Source organism: Ovis aries, chromosome 23, assembly GCF_016772045.2.
Source record: "Ovis aries strain OAR_USU_Benz2616 breed Rambouillet chromosome 23, ARS-UI_Ramb_v3.0, whole genome shotgun sequence".
Taxonomy (NCBI): domain Eukaryota; kingdom Metazoa; phylum Chordata; class Mammalia; order Artiodactyla; family Bovidae; genus Ovis; species Ovis aries.
In genome coordinates, this window is record NC_056076.1 from 32,768,613 (window position 1) to 32,788,351 (window position 19,739).

The 19,739-nt window shown below is 39.9% G+C and overlaps 1 protein-coding gene across 5 annotated transcripts in view; it reads left to right on the forward strand.

Annotated features, from left to right (window-relative positions):
* Nucleotides 1-19,739, forward strand: part of OSBPL1A (oxysterol binding protein like 1A) — a 221,838-nt gene that overhangs the window by 89,002 nt on the left and 113,097 nt on the right. For 2 of the 5 annotated variants that reach the window (XM_004020467.5, XM_012103464.4), the window contains exon 16: nt 7,928-8,034. In XM_004020467.5, coding sequence (XP_004020516.1) covers nt 7,928-8,034 — 107 coding nt within the window. Of the gene's footprint in view, nt 1-7,927; nt 8,035-14,929; nt 15,425-19,739 lie in introns of those variants that run through there. The other 3 variants (XM_027960780.2, XM_042239340.2, XM_042239342.1) reach the window with 3 other exon arrangements.

The window sequence follows — 19,739 nt, forward strand, 5'->3', positions numbered from 1 at the left end:
GCTTCTTCTTTTATACCCCGTCTCTTAGTGCCTCATTCTGTTTCTATTTTTTCTGTGTTATATTCTGAGTAATTTCCTCAGATCTACTTTCTAGTGTCAGTTTCTTTCTCAATTTGATCTAGTTGGTCTGTTCAGTCCTTTGACTTTCTAATCCTAATGGACTGTATTTCATCATTGTAGAAATTCTAGGTGGTGGTTTTAAAAGTTTTTATATTTTTCCATAGTACATGTATTTCTATGGACTGCTCTTCCATAGTGCATGTATTTCTAACTTTATCGCTAATAATTTTAAATATATAAAACGGCCCTTTTCAGTGTGTTCTTACGTCTCAAGCTGTTGGTGCAGCCGGTTCTTTGGTTTTGTTGGCTGACTGTCCCTTGGAATGGATTGTTTGCTTCACTTTGGATTTTAACTTTTTATGGAGAGTATGTTTTTCCTCCTCCTGGATTATGGAACTGTCCCTTCACAGTAGTTTTGTTTCTGTTGAGTATGTAATCATTTTAAAATCGGATTGCATACTAAATGTGGTACAAGCTAGGGATTTCTGTTTTTCATGATGCCCACCCAGAGCACTGGAGGGAAATGCCCTTCTTCACTGCTGCCCTGCCCGTTTCTGTTTTTTCTGGGGATCCAGCCCTTTACAAGGCCTTGCTCTGCTTGGTGAGATCAGAGCCACATTTCCCTTCACGAGGATGTGAAGGAGCAGCTCTCAGCTCCCCAGCTTTGTCCAGCTGACCTCCGACCCCCTCCCCCCACCCCCAGTACTTGGCCTTCCCCATTGCACCTCTGCCTGTTCCTGTTCTATCAGCCTTGACTTTTCTGTTGGTTTCCAGCATATCTGGGATTTTGTTCTTTCCACCTCTGATATATATTATATCATTACTATTATTTCATCAGCATCTTTATGGGTTTGGGTTTGAAGGATGTTTCCTCATCAGTGTAGTCAGCTAGATACCACAAGTGTCCCATGCACTTTCTAATGTGAAATATGTCAGTAGTACACAAATTGTATTATCTAGAATACAGCCACATATAGCCCTTTCTGTGTGTGTACTTTTCATATATTTACTCGTTTTTAAAAAATATTTATTGATTTGGCTGCCCCAGGTCTTAGTTGCGGCACGGAAACTCTTAGTTGCAGCGTGTGGAATCTAGTTCCATCACCAAGGACCGAACCTGGGCCCCCTGCATTGGGAGCGTGGAGTCATAGCCACTGGACCATGAGGGAGGTCCTTATATTAACACTTCTATTCCTTATGACAATCCAATGTTAGTGCATGCCTATTATGTCCATTTTATAAATAAGCTAACGGAGGCACAGAGGGCTTACGTAACTTGTCTTGGGTCACACGGTTGGTAGAAACCAGACAGAGTTTGATTCTAGGCAGCCTGGCTGCAGAGACTGCTCTTCACCAGTAAAGAACCTGGACTAAATAAAAAAATTCTGTATTTCCTTCTAAACTTTTGATCTGTGAACTAGAAAAGGTTACAGATTTTCATGCCTAGATCTGCACCTACAGTAAAAGGTAGAACTCATTGAGGACAGTCACTTGGCTGCTGCTGCTAAGGTATTGTTCCAGTCCTTAAGGTCTCCCATTCAGAAGTTCAAGGGGACAGTGGAATTGATGCAGGGCCGAAGTCTCCAACTCACAACAAAAAAATCCTTCGTATTTTTTCTGTCAATTATTGTTATTATTTTTTACTCTTGTCCTGAGGCTCTTTCTGGTATTTCTCATCTCAAAGAACACATCTCCATTTGATATGCTTGCCCAAGCCTTGGCGTCATCTTAATCTTGGAGTGCATCCTTGCAGCGATGCGCATCCTGTGTCTCCTGTATCTCCCCGTCCCTTTCTCTGTCCCTCTGTCCCTGCACTGACGCAGGCCACAGCCATCCTGTCCGTAGGTTGCAGCTCTTCTCATCTGGCCATGCTCCCTCCAGGGAGTGTTGCACATTGTGGTTTGAGAGGTGCCTCTAAACACAAATCAGCTCTTGAGACCTCAGTGCCTTAGGGGGTAATTGAACTCTGCCTTGACCTGTGTCTCCTCACTTCAGCAATATCACCTCTCACCTCCTCCTCAGAGTTCAGCAGCGCTGAACTTTTCTCATGCCTTAGGGTCATTGTTCTCATCATGTGAAATACTAGCTTTTCCTCATCTTTTAAGTGTAGCTTCTAGAAACTTCTTGGCTTCTCTAAGACTAGCCTACGTGCTCTTACTTTGTGTTTCCAAATGACCCTCCAACTAATTCGCATCACTACCTCTTTCTGTTTCCATTTCCCGCTCTGGGCAGACCTAGCTGCCTCAGGTCTCAGAAGGGGACAGAAGAACAAGCAAAAGCTCAGGCCACTACCTTTACACCTGCCCAGGCCTGTAATATGGGGACTTCCCAGATGGCTTAGTCAGTAAAGAATCTGCCCGCAATACAGGAGACCCAGGTTCCATCCCTGGAGAAGGGAATGGCAACCCACTCCAGTGTTCTTGCCTGGGAAATCCCATGGACAGAGGAGCCTGGTGGGCTACAGTCCGTAGGGTCACAAGAGTTGGACATGACTTCATGACTAAACTACCACCAGCACCACCCTGCTCTAAGCGCTGTCCCTGATCTCAGTAGGGACAGGGCACTGGCTGGAGAGCGGGATGCTGTTCTGGTCCAGGCTTCCTTTCAGGCAGCCAGGTGGAGGAGTCAGATAGAGGAGACAAAGTGGTTATGAAACAGTGATTTAGTACTCTTACTTTGCCTGGTCCATAGGAGAAAACACCATCACTTTCTCTCTCCTCACCTTACTCATTGAGGCACAGACTTTACCAGCACTTCCCTCCTGACTTTCCTGGAGGCAGGGCTCCCTGGGTCCCACATGACTCTGTATCGTTTGTTTCGTTGATTGGGTTTTCTCTCAAGATTACTCCCAAAAGGTTAGGAGCCACTGCCAGGGCAGTGTAGTCACGGGCGATGCAAGTCCAGTTACAGCCTTTGGTGGAGATTTTAATCCAGTTTTCCTCCTTTCTTCTATTCACTCTTATTTGTAAAAGAATGCAAAATACATTTCATAGCTCTGCTGGCTGCTTCCTGATTTTTGAACCCCAAAAGTCTTCCCAACTGGTGCTTTCTTTTCTAAAATTGTTGAATTAATTCATTTTAGTTTTTCTAATAAATATATGCTTTACCTCTGACTATTCTAAAGACTCCCTCTGATCAATACTGTTCATTGAATAATAATTGTTTTACTTTCTGTTTTCCTTGCTAGACTGTAATGTAAGGACAGAAACTGTTTCTCAGTTGCTTACTTACCCCTTTATCTCAAGCACCTGGAATGTAGTGCCTGCCACATGACAGCCTCTCAGTAAATGGTAGATGCAGGTCCTCTTACCTGTCAAGTTCTCATTGATCATAATTCTCAGACTCTTCTCAGAACCAGTATTTTCAGACTATCTGAAAATAACAGTTATAGATATTTTGGATAAATTTGTTTTATTGGACATTTAACAATAACAAACTTATTCTTCAAGATCTGACCCAAGTACCCTTTACTTTTATCAAACTCCCCTTTATTATTCCATCCCATAATGGTAGCTCTTTTCTCTAAATGTGTGACATTTATGTGTGTACAGTTTGTTTGCTTTTTATATCTTGTAGCATCCCTGTTATGATCTTTTTATTCTTTTTTAACTCATGCTTTTAACTCATTTAACACATGCTGCTTGAATTATAAATCTTACATTTCCGTTGCAACTAGTGCAGATTTATAGATGTAGATACATAGATCAGATGCTCAGTGGTACTTGTTTAGTGGGTGATTGATTTCAAGCTAATCATCTTAATTTGAACAAGAAATAGATAAATTTAAATTTTTATATCTTATATGATGTCAGCAATCTTGATTTTTTTTCAAATTACGGTTTTATGCAGTAGAAGTTTTTTAGAAGAGTAGTTGATTTTTATGTCCAGCAATCTTTTTCCCCATTTGGGGGAGAGGGTATTGATTGTCTTGAGGGATTTATATAATTCCAATGGAGTATGAATCACTTTCAAAATACCTTTTCTCATGGACATATTCAGATACATTACATTTTCTGTTTTCCACCACAAGAGAAAAATTGTCTTATTTTGATATTTTCTTTATTTCCTATCACCTTAGCTTTGTCACTAGATAGCTTTGGGACTTTTTATTCTCAACTGTTTGTGTTTACTTAAAAAAAAAAACAAAAAACACTTAAGGCAACACTGTGTCCAGAAGGACTAGGGTGAGAGGGTGAGGAAATGCCATTCATCCAGTTTTTTCCTCTTAAATATCTTGTCCCCAATGATAGAAATATTTGAGTTAAATTGAAAAACAGACAAAAGAGATTTTCTTGTGCCTCAAGTAAAAAGAAAGTGTAGTTTAAAATAATACATTTATCCACCTGTACTAATTAACCAACCTGTAGTAATATAAATGAAAATGTTTATGTCTTAAATATTTCTGGGGCTTCCCTAGTGGCTCATTTGGTAAAGAATCTGCCTGCAATGTGGGACACCCACGTTCGATACCTGGATCAGGAAGATTCCCTGGAGAAAGGAATGGCAACCTACTCCAGTATTCTTGCCTGGAGAATCCCATGGACAGAGGAGCCTGGTGGGCTACAGTCCATGGGATCGCAAAGAGTTGGACACGACTGAGTGGCTAACCCTTTAGCTAAAATCTAATAATTCTTCTGTTGTAAAATAAAATAACCCAGAGTGATTTGGATTTTCTATGCAAGTCAATGGGAATAAAATATTTTTTATTATTTTTCGTTATTCTTTTAATATTTGAGTCTTTGTACAAGGTTTGGTGTACAGTATTGGGGGGGGCGGTTAAAGAGGTTTAGAGCTTACTGAGATTAGCAGCATACAGTGAGCATATGTACCGTGTACATGTGAGCAGAGTAGCGAAGCGTATGCAAAGGGCCTGAGTTCTCAGCAAGGGGATGTGGCTATGTATGGAGTCCAGTACAAGAGGTCACCTCCCACAGTGACTTTTAAGAAAGGCTTCATGGGGAGAATGGCATTTGAACTTGACCTTAAATTTTAGTTAAGAGGAGAAACTTCTTAATTACTATTTCCAGTATTCACAAAAAAGGGAACATCTTTAACAAAAGTTTAGAAGTAGTGAAATAGGATCATATTTCTAGGAAAACAGATATTCCCAGGAAAATAGACTGGCTGAAACTGACCATTTCTGGAATGATTTAAATGTTAATCTAAGGAGTGTAGACTTTTTCTCTGTAAGGAGAACAATGGAGGTGTTCTGTATTAGGGTTTAGTTTAACAGCAAGGAACAAGCACTTCCCCACTAGTTTTAAAACTTACCCAATTAAAAATTGTACATTGTAATCATGGAAACGACAGATTGTGAGCTTTTTATACATGTCTCTAAAATTAAGCTTTTCACATATAATCTTCCAGCATCTTTCCTGAGTTCAACAATATTTTTAGTACAAAAAATAACTTTTTCTCTCAAATTAACTGGTACTATTTAAGTGTCCAATCCTCAGGGTAGGCCAGATATGGTAACATACTGCCTTTTTGCATGTATTATAGCTCAGTCTCTAAATATTAGTTGGCTAAAGCATATTTGCAGTGATTCCTAGTTGGTAACTTTTCTAGAAGCTTAGCCGTTCTCCTTTATGTAATCAGTATGAGACGTCATTGCATAAGAGGCATACTGGTGTCAACCAACTGGCCTTGATACGTAGCCCTGAACCAGTGTGTTTACCATAGTCCATGGTTCTATACTATCCCACCATGCGGGTTAATATTAATTCTAGCATGTTGTTTGGACACTAGATTGTCAGAGAAGTTAGGTAACTTTTGACTATTCTGGACAGAAGAATTTGACATTCAATAAGAGATTCTTATAAAAACTTGTCTTAATATATATTTCTTGGAATACCTTTTGAAAGCTTGTTTAACAATTTGTAAAGTGCCCCTAAAACTCATTGGCAAAAACCCTGATGCTGGGAAAGATTGAGGGCAAGAGGAGAACGGGGTGATAGAGGATGAGATGGTTGGATGGTAACACTGAGTCAACGGACATGAGTTTGAGCAAGCTCTGGGAGATAGTGAAGGACAGGGAAGCCCGACGGGCTGCAGCTGATGCAGGTGCGAAGTGTCAGATACAGCTTGGCGACTGAGAAACAACAACAGTAAAATTTATTTTGACATTTAATGTTTTATGGTAATCAGTAAGTATCTTAAGTGTGAGATATCTAAAACAGACATAATTGGAGGTAATGATGGCATTTAATAAAAACAAGTATATCCATGAATGGACCGTGCTTCCATTTTTCTGTCCTTTGTGCCACGAAGGTGGAAGATTACTAGATTACCCAGATAATTTACGGGAGGCAGAGGCTGTGTCTGTTTTTTCTTGTGCATCTCCTCACATCCCCAGTCCCCAGCTCTGTGTAAGACATCTGTTGAGGTACTATTTGAGTCACATGGCGTCTAGCATATGGTACTCTCTTTTGCTATTTAGCAACTAAGTACAGAATAAATCTTTACAATGTGTATCAAAGATTGCAAAAGAAGTATGTAAAGTCAAATTTATCTTAAAATTTAGTAGTTTCCAGTTATTTGGGTGTCATTAATAATAGCAAACCCTAGGAAACTCTATCCCAAGAGATGCAAAATATGATAAAATGTCATTTGGTCTTTATATCAAGATACTAATAAGACTGTTCTTACTTCATTCACTACGATCTTTACCTTTTATTGCATACTTTTGCCTTATGAGTTTTAAGAAATAATTTTTCCAAGAAAAGGACTTATCTTTGCCAAAATATATCTCATTCATCTAAAACATTTGGAAAATTTAGAAAGAGAACAGGTTAATACAACTTGATCACTTAGAAATAATGGCTAAATAATTTGTCATATTATTTGTCATATTTCCTATAGATTTTCTTCCCACTGGAAAATTTTTGTTCAGATTTGTTGGCATTTGATTCCCTTGATTCTTTTTGTTTATTGACTTTGTTTACCATGTTTTAAGAATAGTGGTTTAAGTACATCAAGATTACTTACAATACAGAGGATGCGACAGATTTAATTGTCTTTCTCCCTTTATTTTTTTCTTAAAGCTTTCGTATTATAATTTCTCTGTTTTGATGGAAGGGACAGATTTAAAGGATCTTAATGTATAATTAACATTAAATTCCAGGCTATTTCAACTAAGTACACTTTTCTCACATTAATATGACATTTCACTTGTTTAAGTGACATGTATGCATTTTGTGGTTTTCTCTTGCCAGGAAAAAAAAAAAGAATGATGGGAAAAGTGGATTAAGATTTTCTTTAGGGGGTCCAAGGAAGATACTGATATTATCATTTGTTTCCCAACTTATGTATACGGAAGGATATTGGACCTTGACAAGGCTGTATATTTGAGAGCGAAAGACCTATTTATACAGAACGGTTATCCAAATAAGATGTAGAGGAAGTTGAATTAATACCGCCTTCAGATCTCTTAGCTGTCATGTCAACTAAAGAATTATTTTTGTCTCTTTTTAGCACTTTGCCTTGGAATAAAATTACTTATCTAGTAATGAATATCATGAAAGGAGAAGTGTTAATGTTTTATAAGTAATGATATCAGTCCTTCTTGACAGCTGTTTTTCTTAAACATTATTTATGTCTATAAAAATTTTTTTTTTTTTTTTTAGTCCTGGCTCTTCTCCTTTTAAGATATAGGCTTTTCTAGGTCAAGGCTTTCTCCTTTTCTTTTTCTATATGAATTTATATGCCCTGCATACAGTAGGTGCTTAATAATCACGCCAGAGGTACAGTAATTGTATGCTTAAGGCAGCTAGAAGGAAAAAATGAGGTTAGTAGATATGAAAATATGTTCGTGGTCTTGTTTTACTTTACTATTACTTAAAATCCCACTCATTTATTTTATTTATAGAAATGCTTCCATCGTTTATTCAGAAAGTTGAAGTTGTCGCTGAAGCTTCTAGAGAAACTTGTGTAGCTTTGAGTGACTGCCTTCATCTCTTCACTAAACAAGAAGGGGTAGGTCGTTTGGAACTGAATTTTTACAGTCATTGTTTGGGTGCCACATGCTTGATTATTCAGTACATCATTGCTTTCAAATTGTCCAAAGATAGGAGGAAACAGAGTTAGGAAATGAAAGCTTCAGTTTTCACCAGAAGTTAGAACTTATTTATTCTTGATTAAGTAGATTGATTCTGAAATAACTTGTGTTCATATCATCTAATTTGCTTATGTACCCATGCTTAACAAGTATGTTTATAGTTGATCTATTCAGAGATGTTGTGGCGTTTCGATAAGAGGGGTATGAAAATATTCTAGAAACAAAAGGTCTGTATGTAAAACACAAAACAAAAGGTTTATGTGAAAAATACATGCTTTTTTTAGATAATGTATTGCTCTCCCATTTACCTATGTGAACTGAACTTAATGGATTAAATGTTCTTTTGTGTTCTTTGCCATTTATTCTTTCCCATTTAAAAATCTGTCATTTGCTCTTCCAGATATGAGTACAAGTGGTATGCTATCCATTAGTAACTGTTTTCCTAAGGACTGAAAAGTCGTTAAAGTGCGTTTTGGCTGCCTGAACTTGGACTTCTCTTTTGTATGCTTCCCCCTCCCCCGCCGCTACCCCATTTTCATGATTTTATGCACACATGTATGTATGTTTACATGCCATGCTGCACAGCTTACGGGATCTTAGTTCCCCAACCAGGGATTGGACTTGTACCCTTAGTGGTGAAACTGCAGAGTCCTAACCACTGGACCACCAGGGAATTCCCCCATTTTCATGATTTTAATGCAAGCCAAGTAGCAATAGGCGTTCTTCCATATAAGTTCTAGGTATATGTTTAATCTTAAACTTTTTAGATTGACACCAAATTTCTGTTTTGTTTGTTTTTTTAGATTCCACATATATGTAAAATCGTAGGATATGTTTTTCCTCTATGTGACTTACTGGTCTTAGCACAATACCTTCCAAGTACACTCAGTTTCCTATTCTTGTTATAATTGATTTGTGCCTTTTGTTTAGAGTTGAGGTTTTGGTAAAACAAGGTAGATTAAAATGGTCATATATATATATATGTTTCTCATATATATAAGGATCTAAAATTCTGTTTTCCCATCTTTAGAATAGAAGCCTTGAGAATTAATAGGAGATTTAAAAAACGCTGTGTTTGTTATTTATACCACAAATTCTGTAATCATTTTATTTGGGCAATAAGAAAGTCTATGTGGGAAGTCCCTGGTTGTTCAGTGGCTAGACTGTGCTTTCACTGCTAACGGCCTAGGTTCAGTCCCTTCTCGGGGAACTAAGATGCCATAAGCCGTGAGGTGCAGCCAACAAGGAAAAGTAATAATAATCTGAACTCGTTTAAACTTACAGAAAATTAATAGAATTCTGTTAAATACCTTAGGGAAAAAATAATTGTTCATTAAGCATGATAAATGGCTGAATCATCTCTTGTTTGAAATCATCACTTCTCAGCATTTTTATTTTTGGTGGCTTCTGAATTTCCTATTCTAGCTTGTTTAAATGAGGAATGATATAGTGACTTCAGTAAATCCACATAGGATGATACCATCTTATCAGAACAAACACAACAAATTTTGATTCAGGTAACATTTATTACATTGTAAAACTACATTTGCATCACCTGTGTGTTACAGGAGAAGGTCTTGATGGCTCTTTTGTTGAGCCATTCTTGAAGGCAAACACTACATTAGAAGTCATGTAATTCTTGAAGAAGCTGATCTATTCTAATCTTTAACCGATTAGAAAAAGAAAAAGCTTAGGTAATCACCTCCATGTGGAAATTTACATGTACAAAAATATTAGCTTAAAGTTTAGCCTAATTAACCTCTTTAGGTCTTTAAAATTTGTCATGAGGATGAAATAAGCCTTTAAAATTTGTCATGAGTATTAAATAAGATAATTGTGAGCAAAATGCTTAGCATGGTTCCTAAGTAAGCCTTGAGTATGAGTCAGCAGTTGTTACTGCAGGATGCTGTCTAATGAACACTTATGACCCCTTTTTTTCTGATGCCTGGTGCTTCCGTGTCTACCACTGATTTCATCTTGTTTTGGATGGAGGTGGTGTGGAGTAAAGAATATTTACTGGACCATTTGTGGAATGACTGTGCTGTGTTTCCATCCTTATTATTTAAGGGATGATAGTCTGCTTAAGTTCTCTGAACTTCGATCATGTTTGAAATAAGAGAGACATGTAGAAAGTCATTAAGAGCCCTGGTGTGAAAGTCTAATGGACCTTTTTTAAGTCTCAGTCTTTTTCTAACCAACTGGAGGACCTTGGGTGAGTTTCTAAAGAATGAAAATATATGAACTCCTGAATGTTGGGTATGGTGATCAACTGTGTGTTGATGAATAATATGTAATAGAGTATATCAGCATATCAAAAGGGTACAAGGTATTCGTTTCGTAGATAGCATTTATTGCTTCAAACTTTCAGAGTATCTTCAATTTTTTTTTTCACTGTAATTCTGTGAAATATCACCCCTATGGGTCCCTAAGTAGAAATACATGGATTTCCTTCTGAGAAATATGATTATAGATGATGTGAAAGCCTAAAAAATATTTGAAAGATAAATGGTATCACTGAAGTTGGTCTTATCAAGTAGCTAAGGATTACAACATAGAAATTTAATAGCTTAATTGAGGTCAGAGTGGAATAATTATGCACCATAATGCCTTATTTATCAGGCATCATAAATTAAATTTTCATCATCTAAAAATTCTATTCAAAGAGCATTGATAAGATTTGAACTCATAGACCTGAGTCCAGTTCCAGACTCTGCTCTTTAATCTCTGTCTTTGACTCAGTTTTAAAACACAATCTCCTTTTTAAAGTGGTAACCAACCAGGAAAGAGTGTTTTGAGGAGTAAATGAGATCAGATTGGCAAACGCGTCCTATAGTAGGCATCACAGAATAGGGACCAGTAGATGTAAGCGATCCCAGCTCCAAGGGCAGTAAAACATTCCTACTCTAATCTTTTTTGAGGACAGTTACTCTAAGTGTTACACATTCAACTTAAACTAAAATGTTCACCCTTTATCTCTGCTGGCTGCCTCAGGATTGTCCTTTCTTCTGTTCATAATTACTCTGTGCCTTAATACAGGTACCTTCAGGGGATAGTGTTTATAGGACTCTTTTTTGATTAAATGGCCCAATCTTGCTGCTGCTTTTTGAATTCCTTTTTATACTCTTTTGGTTTAAAATTTTTTTCTCTCTTGATTTTTAGATCAGCTGGGTGGCTATCTCTAGCAGTGGAATACTGATTCTTTCTCATTTACCCATACTAATTGCCTGTTTGTTAAAAAGAAAAACGGTAGTAACTAAACTTGGCAAAATGATGTCCTCAGTAAAAATAAGATGTTCTTTATGAGGGTGGACAATGAGCACAGACCTCAGTCTGGACCTGGAGCATTCTAGCCTGTGATGTTCTTTGCTTACTTGGAGATGCTCTGATATGGCCTAGATATTCCAAGTATCCATGTGACCGCTCTATAAATGAGGCATTATGTAGGCATATTTTACATGACATAACACTGTTTATGTTGTTAAAAACCAAAAAAAACCCCAGCAATATATAAAATAAGCTGTAGAGTCTGTGATTGATCTACTAAAGGGAACCTTTGTTGTTGTTGTTTAGTTCCTAAGTCATCTTTGACTTTTGTGACACCATGGAATTGTACCCACCAGGCTCCTCTGACCATGGGATTTCCCAGGCAAGAATACTGGAGTGGGTTGCCGTTTCCTTCTCCAAAAGGGAACTTTGCTAAATGTTTTTAGAGTGATGTGCTTAGGAAATATAACAATATAATGGCTATGGTTTTTCTTTAACTTTGTTTGCAAATTCTGTTGAAAAGGCTAGAAACTGGTTTCGTGAATCATGGTTTCTGTAGTTTTTCTCACCAGTGGGTGGTATCAGTGGGTAAAAGATCATTCAGAAGTCATCACTGGTGCCCTTCTGGTTCTGTGTATTATTGAGCTTCCCTCAATATGATTAGTCAGATCAGTTTTTAAGGTAAACTTGCTTATGTTTTATACTATCCTATTAAATCTTCTGACTGATAAAGAGATATAACCCAAATGTATGGTTAGGACGGTAGTGATGCCAAGCTTGTGGTGTAATGGAACGATTCAGACTCAGTTGGAACCAGCCAAAGGAACTCCTGCTCTGGGCCAGATGCTAAAGTATTTGGAGAAAATTCATGCCCTCATGTGGATTCCTAATTTTGTCAAGGCATGGTTTGTGTTACTCATTTAGCTTTCTGAGCTGTTCATAGGCCTTTAATCCCCCTCTCTTTCATCTGTAATGTTTACATCTTTCAGGCCTTTACCCTTCTCTCATCTCTATTCTAAGCAAAATTCTTTGTTAAATATTAGGTGATCACTGTATTATGCTGTCAACTCCCTACCACTCCCTGATTCCAGGTGTTTTTTTTTTTTTTTTAATCTGTCTTCTTTCCTATTATTGGTGGCATCTGTCTCCATCTTGCTTCAAAAGCAGCTACTGTCTTCTGAATTCTCCCTTACAGCTTCTAGCTCCCTGCATCCCTTTCCAGATCCATTTTTGGAAATGTGATACCGTCTGTTTCTACTTTTTTTATTGCTCAGCTGGTCCACCAAGCCTGTTCTTGCCAGTATCTCCTTGTTGCTGAATCAGAGACACCTTTAAATTATCTTGCTTGTCCTTTGAAGGATCTGCCACTGACTGCTGCTTGCCTTTTGGAATGCTTCTCTGTGATGTCCATGGTGCCTGCCTCTTCTGGCATCTCTTTTCTATATAGCCACTTCTCCCCAGTCGTCTTCTAAAGCATCTTTCTTCTGCCTGTGCTTTGCATGTTGGTAGTCCCTAGGTTTCCGGGGTGACCTTCTCACTCAGTATTCTCCATGGATCTCACCCACTCCTTCAATCCAGCATTCCATGATGATTCAGATATCTCCACCTTGGATCTCCTGAGCTATGAACCAGTATATCCAGATGCCTTTTGGACATTTACATATGGATACATCAGAGGCGTTTCAAAACGAAGTGTCTAAAACTGAGTTGTTGATCAACCCAAAGTTACCTATTGTGTAACTCAAGCTGGAAACTTGGGAGCTGTTTGCTTTGTTTGTCCTCATCTTATCTTTTAATCAAAGACTACTTTTACTTTCTGTAGTTATCTTAGTTGCTCCCCTAACCCAGCACACAGATTCCTCATCACCATTGTGTTAGATAAAGTTCTCAGGATTCCTCTCTGTTGGAGAACTGCTACCATTTCCCAACCCCAGGTTCCACCTTTCAAAACTGAGTTAAAGTCCATCCTATTCTAGGGCTTCCACGCTGTTATATTGCTTATGACATTGTGTATATTTTACTTGTCTGATTATATTTTTACTTAAGTAGAACTCAAGTATCTTGTTTTTGTAGCATCTGTGTCTAGCATAGCGTTTGCTTACTTTGTTGTTGCTCAATTGCTAAATCTTATCTGACTCTTTGCAACCCTATGGACTGCAGCATGCCAGGCTTCCCTGTCCTTCACCATCTCCCGGAGTTTGCTCAAACTCACGTCCATTGAGTCGGTGATGCCATCCAACCATCTCATCTTCTGTTGTCCCTTTCTCCTCCTGCCTTCAATCCTTCCCAGCATCAGGGTCTTTCCCAACGAGTCAGTTTTCGCATCAGGTGGCCCATGTATCAGAGCTTCAGCTTCAGCATCAGTCCTCCCAATGAACATTCAGGCCTGATTTCCTTTAGGATGGACTGGTTGGATCTCCTTGCAGTCCGTAGTGAATGTACATGACTAAATGAATAAGGAATGCACAAGTAGAGAGGACAGGCTTTGGGGTCAGACCAATCAGGACCTAAAATCTGGACTCTGAGCAAATTAATGTGTTTGGAAATTACATTTCTAAATCTGAAAATGAGGATACAAATGAGTTGTTTTATGTGAAGCTCCTCGGTACAGTGCCTGGCACATTTTAGGTGCTCTGTAAACTGCCTTCTGAAACAAAGTCGCCTTTATTATTGTTCATTGTTTCCTCTTGCTGCCTAGTACTACTTTTGTAAACTAAATTCATTCTCTAATTCTTAGGGCCTAGGGAGAAATAACCTGTAGCAAGGTCTCCTCTTTAGTTCCAAATGTGACTTTTCAAAATATGGTAATATTTAGTGACCAATTTAGAATGGGAAGAAAAAATAGAAAGCAAACTGACTTTTCAAAGACACTGTGAAACCTCACTGACATTAATTTCCCTTTTCCCAAGTGTGGCCTTGTCTCATTTTTTACACATTTCCCATCTGTAGTGCAAGTTCACTGCTAGAAGAGTGAGCTTAAAGTGCCCTAGGATCTTGTCAACAAAATATTTAATTTTGTTCAGTATTTCTCTGCTTCCCAAAGTGAGGGACACATTTATATACCATAGAAAGGTTTAAAACTACTGTTGAAAAAAAAAAAAAAAAGGTTTGTTTTTCTTCAACAGAGCCTCCTAATTAACTAGGAATTTCATTAGCCTGAACATCCCACTGAAGTATAGCATTTACGTGGCGGGTCTGCTTGACCACTGCGCCTTCGTCCACCCTTTAAGTGTGGCCAGAATCTCAAACCATCTGTTTCACGCGAGTACGTTTCACGCGAGTACGTTTCACGTTAGTAGGGTTAATTACTGTTTTCCTCATTGCTCAAAGGGGAGCCCCAGGAGTGCATAAAAAAACAAATAGGTGCAGACTAGCTCAGGCTTTGCAGTTAACTCTTCAGTGTGAGCCTGAGTGTCAGTTACCTTCAAGTGGAAGACTGCAGAAGAGAGGATCCCTCTGCTTTCCTGGTGGCGGATTTAAAAGTTGCCAGGGCCGCGTCTGCAGGACGGGCGAGGGACACAGCGCCTGATCCAGGGCTGGGCCGGGTCAGGGGCGCCTCCGCGGATGCTCGCAGAGCGAGCGCGGGGAGCGGACCGCCTTCCCCGGAACCCGGCCGGGCAGCTCCCGGGCCGCGCGCCGCTCCCGCCGCCCCCCCAGCAGGTCCCTACCTGCGCCGCGGAGCGGGCGGGCGGGCGGAGGGGCGGGGAGGAGGGACGGACGACGCCAGCCGCCGCGGAGCCGCCCGCCGCAGGCCATTCGCCGGCTGTAGCCCCGGAGGGCGGCGGTGCGGCCGAGGGGCCAGCGCGGACCTCGGGCGGCCCGGGCGCTAGTCCTGGGCCGCGCCTCTCTCCCTGCTCGACCGCGCCGGGAGCCGGGGGCGGGCCGCGCGAAGGTGACTTAGAGAGACCTTGCGGTGCCGCCCTGGGTCGCGCCTCCCAGCTGGGCTGGAGGGGAGGCGGAGGGACAGGCCGAGCGCATTCGTGCGGGAGCCGCGAGCTGCGCCGGGCGGAGCGCGCCGCCGGGGGACCCCCGACCCCGGCTCAGGTGGGTGGGCCAGTGCGGGCGCCCGGGCGGCCTCGCTCCGGGGCGCCGGGGAGGGGGCCGGCCGGGCGGGATCGGGGGCTGTGAGTGGGTCCGAGGAGAGTTGGACGCGAGCGTGCGGAGCGCGGCCGCTGGCGCCTGGGGAGGGGTGCGCGGAGCCGGGGACCCTGTCCGCCCGGCCGCGGTGGGTTTGCAGGGGCTCCTGCGGGAAGAGCCGCTGGGGTCGGGGGTGGAGGGGGGACGGTAGTGGAAGCCCCTTGAACGGGTATTTTTCTCGGCTCAGTATTGGTAGTAGGTCAAGTAGGGCCGGAGTGGGAGGAGTAAGACAGTGAAAGACATTGTTGTCCTAAATAACCTTCCAAGTTAGTGATTTTTTCGTTTGTCTCTGCCCTGGCTGACATTGAGATGAACTTAACCGTCCGCTGTTCAGAGGCTGCTAAAATCCCCCGAAAAGAAACAGAGGAGGGGGGAATGCTGGAGTGGACTGAGAAGAGAAAGGGAAATCATACTGGGGCTGGGGAGCTGGGAAGTGGCTTTTAACTTTGTTTTGATTAGCGATTTTTGATTACTCATGGGCTTTCTTTGTAGCCTAAACCAGTGGAGAGTCACGTTCCGCAGCGTTCATCGCATGTGGCTAGTTGTTTTGTGTTTTTCTGTTGTGCGGGTGTTTTTTTTTCTTCCTGGATTTGGAGGGAGGATGGTACTGGGGAAGATGCCAGAGAAGAGCTTCTGCAGCTTTTGAGAGTTATTAAAGCTATTAAAAGTTTCTTAATTTTAATCAGGTTCAAAGACAGAACGAAGGCATTTCATTTAGAAGACATAGCATTGCTTAGCAGGAATCTTTTGCAGAAGAGAAAAATGCTTGAAATGCGTGTTGGTGGAGTAATGTGTAGGCTAGAATCTGGAGATCTAAATATAAATTTCCTTTTCAGTTTGAGGACACATCAGAGTTAATCTCCAGGCCAAATAATGTTTGATTTTGACCCGGAAGCTATTGACTTTGGCAAGTTAGCTCAGCTTCAATTGAGTAGATATTTAATCTGATCGTGAAGACCTGAGAGCTATTTTAGCCTTTGTCACAGTGCCACTTTTACTAGATTGTGGGCCTAATGGGATTTGTATCGCTGTGAGTATAATGGCAGAACTCTAGGCTTCCCTCTGTAGAAGATCTTTAAACGTTAATTTCAGGGGATTTCTGTGATGGTGAAAGTGGCCCACATAATCTCCCTTCCCTTAGTTGTCCACTGTGCAGAATGGGGGGGGGGGGGTTAAAAAGTTTATTAGGTTTTCCATATTAAAAGCAAATGCAAAAAAAAAAAAAAAGCAAATGCATCTACTGATAATCAAGGTACTATATAAGTACAGTTCAAGCACATTTTAAATATTGTACATAATTTGTAAGATAATTGTGCAGCATCCTATTTTAAGCTCTATGTATAGTTTATACTTTGTTATTTACATTTTCTTAAAAAGGACTGTGAGTTGTGATTACATAGTTATGACTGTTTATCAACTCCACGAAGATTGTAAGGAAATTCTAATTCCTTTAAAAAGTAGAAATTTAGAATTTTTATTCAGTCTGCATTATTCCTGGATTTTTAGCTTGTTGTGTATATAATCCAGAAGTATACTGCTGCAATCTAATCTCAGAAGCGGCTGGGACATAAATAAATGCCAAGTTTATGTACAATTAAGCTGGTTTTCATTTTGATAACTTTTGTGAACTTTTTGAACAGGAGTACATAAGGTTTCTATTAGTGTGAAGTGTGTGGTTTGTGTGTATTAGCCTTGTGATGCTTGGTGTGATCCAAGACTTACCCTGATATGTTTTTGTATCTCACACTTATAACCCGCATGCAGTTTGTTTGTGTTGTTTGGTGCCATTTTCTTATCAGAGTGTGGTGCCTGACTTCTACTCTAGCTAAATAATTTTTGAATGAGTTACAGGTATACATAATTTTCCTCTCACTTTTAACTTCAGAGTGTTAAATATATAACCCCTGTACATCTTTATAATGATCCGCGATGGATTTGATATGTTACTTTATGCAAAATCTTCTCTTTAGTTCAGTATTTACAGAATGTTTACCTTATAAGATAGTGCTGTACCAGTCTGTCTCCATAAAACTTAAAGAGATTACTGCAAGAGCCAGATGACTGGGCTCTTAAGAGAAATCACAACATATCCAGTGGGGAAGAGAAAGGGATGAATTCCAGCAAACAGTTCATTAAGACTGGAGCAGAGGGGGATGAGTAAAGAGAAGTCAAGTCTAGATGAATAGAAGCAGAGTCTTCTTGAAAAACTTTGTAAAACATACCTGAAGACTTTGGATTATTTGGGGCAGTTAGAATCACTGAAAGATTTTAATCAGGGGAGAGATTTAATCAGATTTGTTCCTTATGAGAAGGATTAGAGGGCAGGCCTGAAAGCAGGGTGGCCAGGTGCAGAAATTCAAGAGAGAGATAATCAGAATCTGAGCCCAGCTGGTGGCTGTGGAAAGGAAGATACAGAGCAGAGAGGAGGAGGAGACTTTGCGATAAACAAGATGACTAGGAGCCGATCATAGATTGGATAAAAGGAATGAAGCAGGTGGAGTCAGATAACTTTAGACTCATGGGGTAAGTCATGGGCTAGAAGGAGTCTGACGTGTAGAGGGTTAGAGAATGAGTTCACCTTTGAACACGCTGACATGCAAATAAGATCCTCCTGACTAGTCCTGTAAAAACTTGGGAATCTTTAGATTGGGAGTCACCTGGGTTCAACATGGTGATTGAGGCTGAAGAAGTAAACATCACTTAGGAGAAGTGTCCCTTGAAATCAAAGGATTGAATTCTACCTATGGAAGAGAGCCCGTGGAACGGACTGTGGAAAAGCAGCCTGAGAAGGCAGGGTCTTGACCAGGGAGCCCAGAGGACAGGAGGTGAGGAGACAACTCAGACTCATCTGAGTTGAGTCTCATCGCCTCTCATGTTAGGTTTGGTAGCCAGGTGTCTTTGATGAGGGAAGTTTTCAAAGCAGGATAGCATGAAGCCTGGCTGCAGTGAGCGGAGGATTGAGTGGGGAGTAGAAGGTAAAAATGATGAAGATAGACTGGGATTCAGTCTCTGTAGACAGTCTGTGGATAATTACACTTCTGTTCCTTTCTTTCAGTCCTTCACCTCTTATTTATTTTTCTTCTTCCTGCCCTGGTAGGGCCTTCTAGACAATGTTGAAATAGAAGCCCAGATGGTAGGAATCTTTGTTCATGCATGGTAAGTTTTTTTTGGCCTCTAGGCATATGGGATTGAACTTGTCTCTCCTACTTTGGAAGCTCGGAGTCTTCACCACGGGACCACCAGGGAAGCCCCTGTCCCTAGTGTTTAAAAGGAATTAATGATTCCCTGTTAAAAATATTTGGTGCATACCATTTATAAGATAAATGAAGTTCCCTCTCATTCTTATATTGCTGAGGGTTTTTTTTAAATCATGAAAGGGTGTTAAACTTACCAAATGTTCATTTGTCAAGAGAATCATGAGATTTTTCTTTTATTTGTTAAGATGGCAAGCTATATTTTTAGATTCTTTTTAGCGATAAACCTTCCTCATGTACCTGGAATAAACTTAATCTGGTCATATGTATTATTTTCAACATTAGCCTCAAGTTCATTTCTTTCGGTTTTTAGCATCTGTTTATAAGTGAGATTGGTTTGTAGTTTCCTTTTTTGTTCTGTCCTCATCAGGGTTTAATATCAAGGTTACACTGGCCTCATATAATGAGTTCAGGAGTGTTCCCTTTTGCTGTTCTCTGAAAGAGTTGTATAAAATTGAAATGGTCTAGTTTTTAAAAATTTAGTGGAATTTTCTTATAAAACCAACTTTGTGAATTTTTGGACTGATAATTAAATATATTTAATGGTTATAGTGCTATTTTAGTTTTCTGTTTCTCTTTGGGTCAATTTTGACACGTTATATATTTCAAGGAATTTTACCTTTTCCATTTAGGTTCTGAAATATGTTATAAGGAAGTTCTTAATATTCTTTTATTGTCTTTTTCACCTATGTTATGTAATTATATATTCCCTTTTCTAATCTTTTCCCATTTTTTTTCTAATATTTGGCCATTTCCAAATGAATTTTGCTCTCTTTGTAAGATCAGACTCATTAAGGCTTTGATTATATTTCAAAGAAATACCTAGCTTTTATCTAGTTCATCTTTTAAATTTCTGTAGTTATCTCTTTTGTCCTTGAGTATCTATACATTTATTCTGTCTCCTTAAAGTGGATGTGTTCAAAATTCTTTTCCAGATTTCAAGTTGTATGTTTAATTCTAGTGTTTTC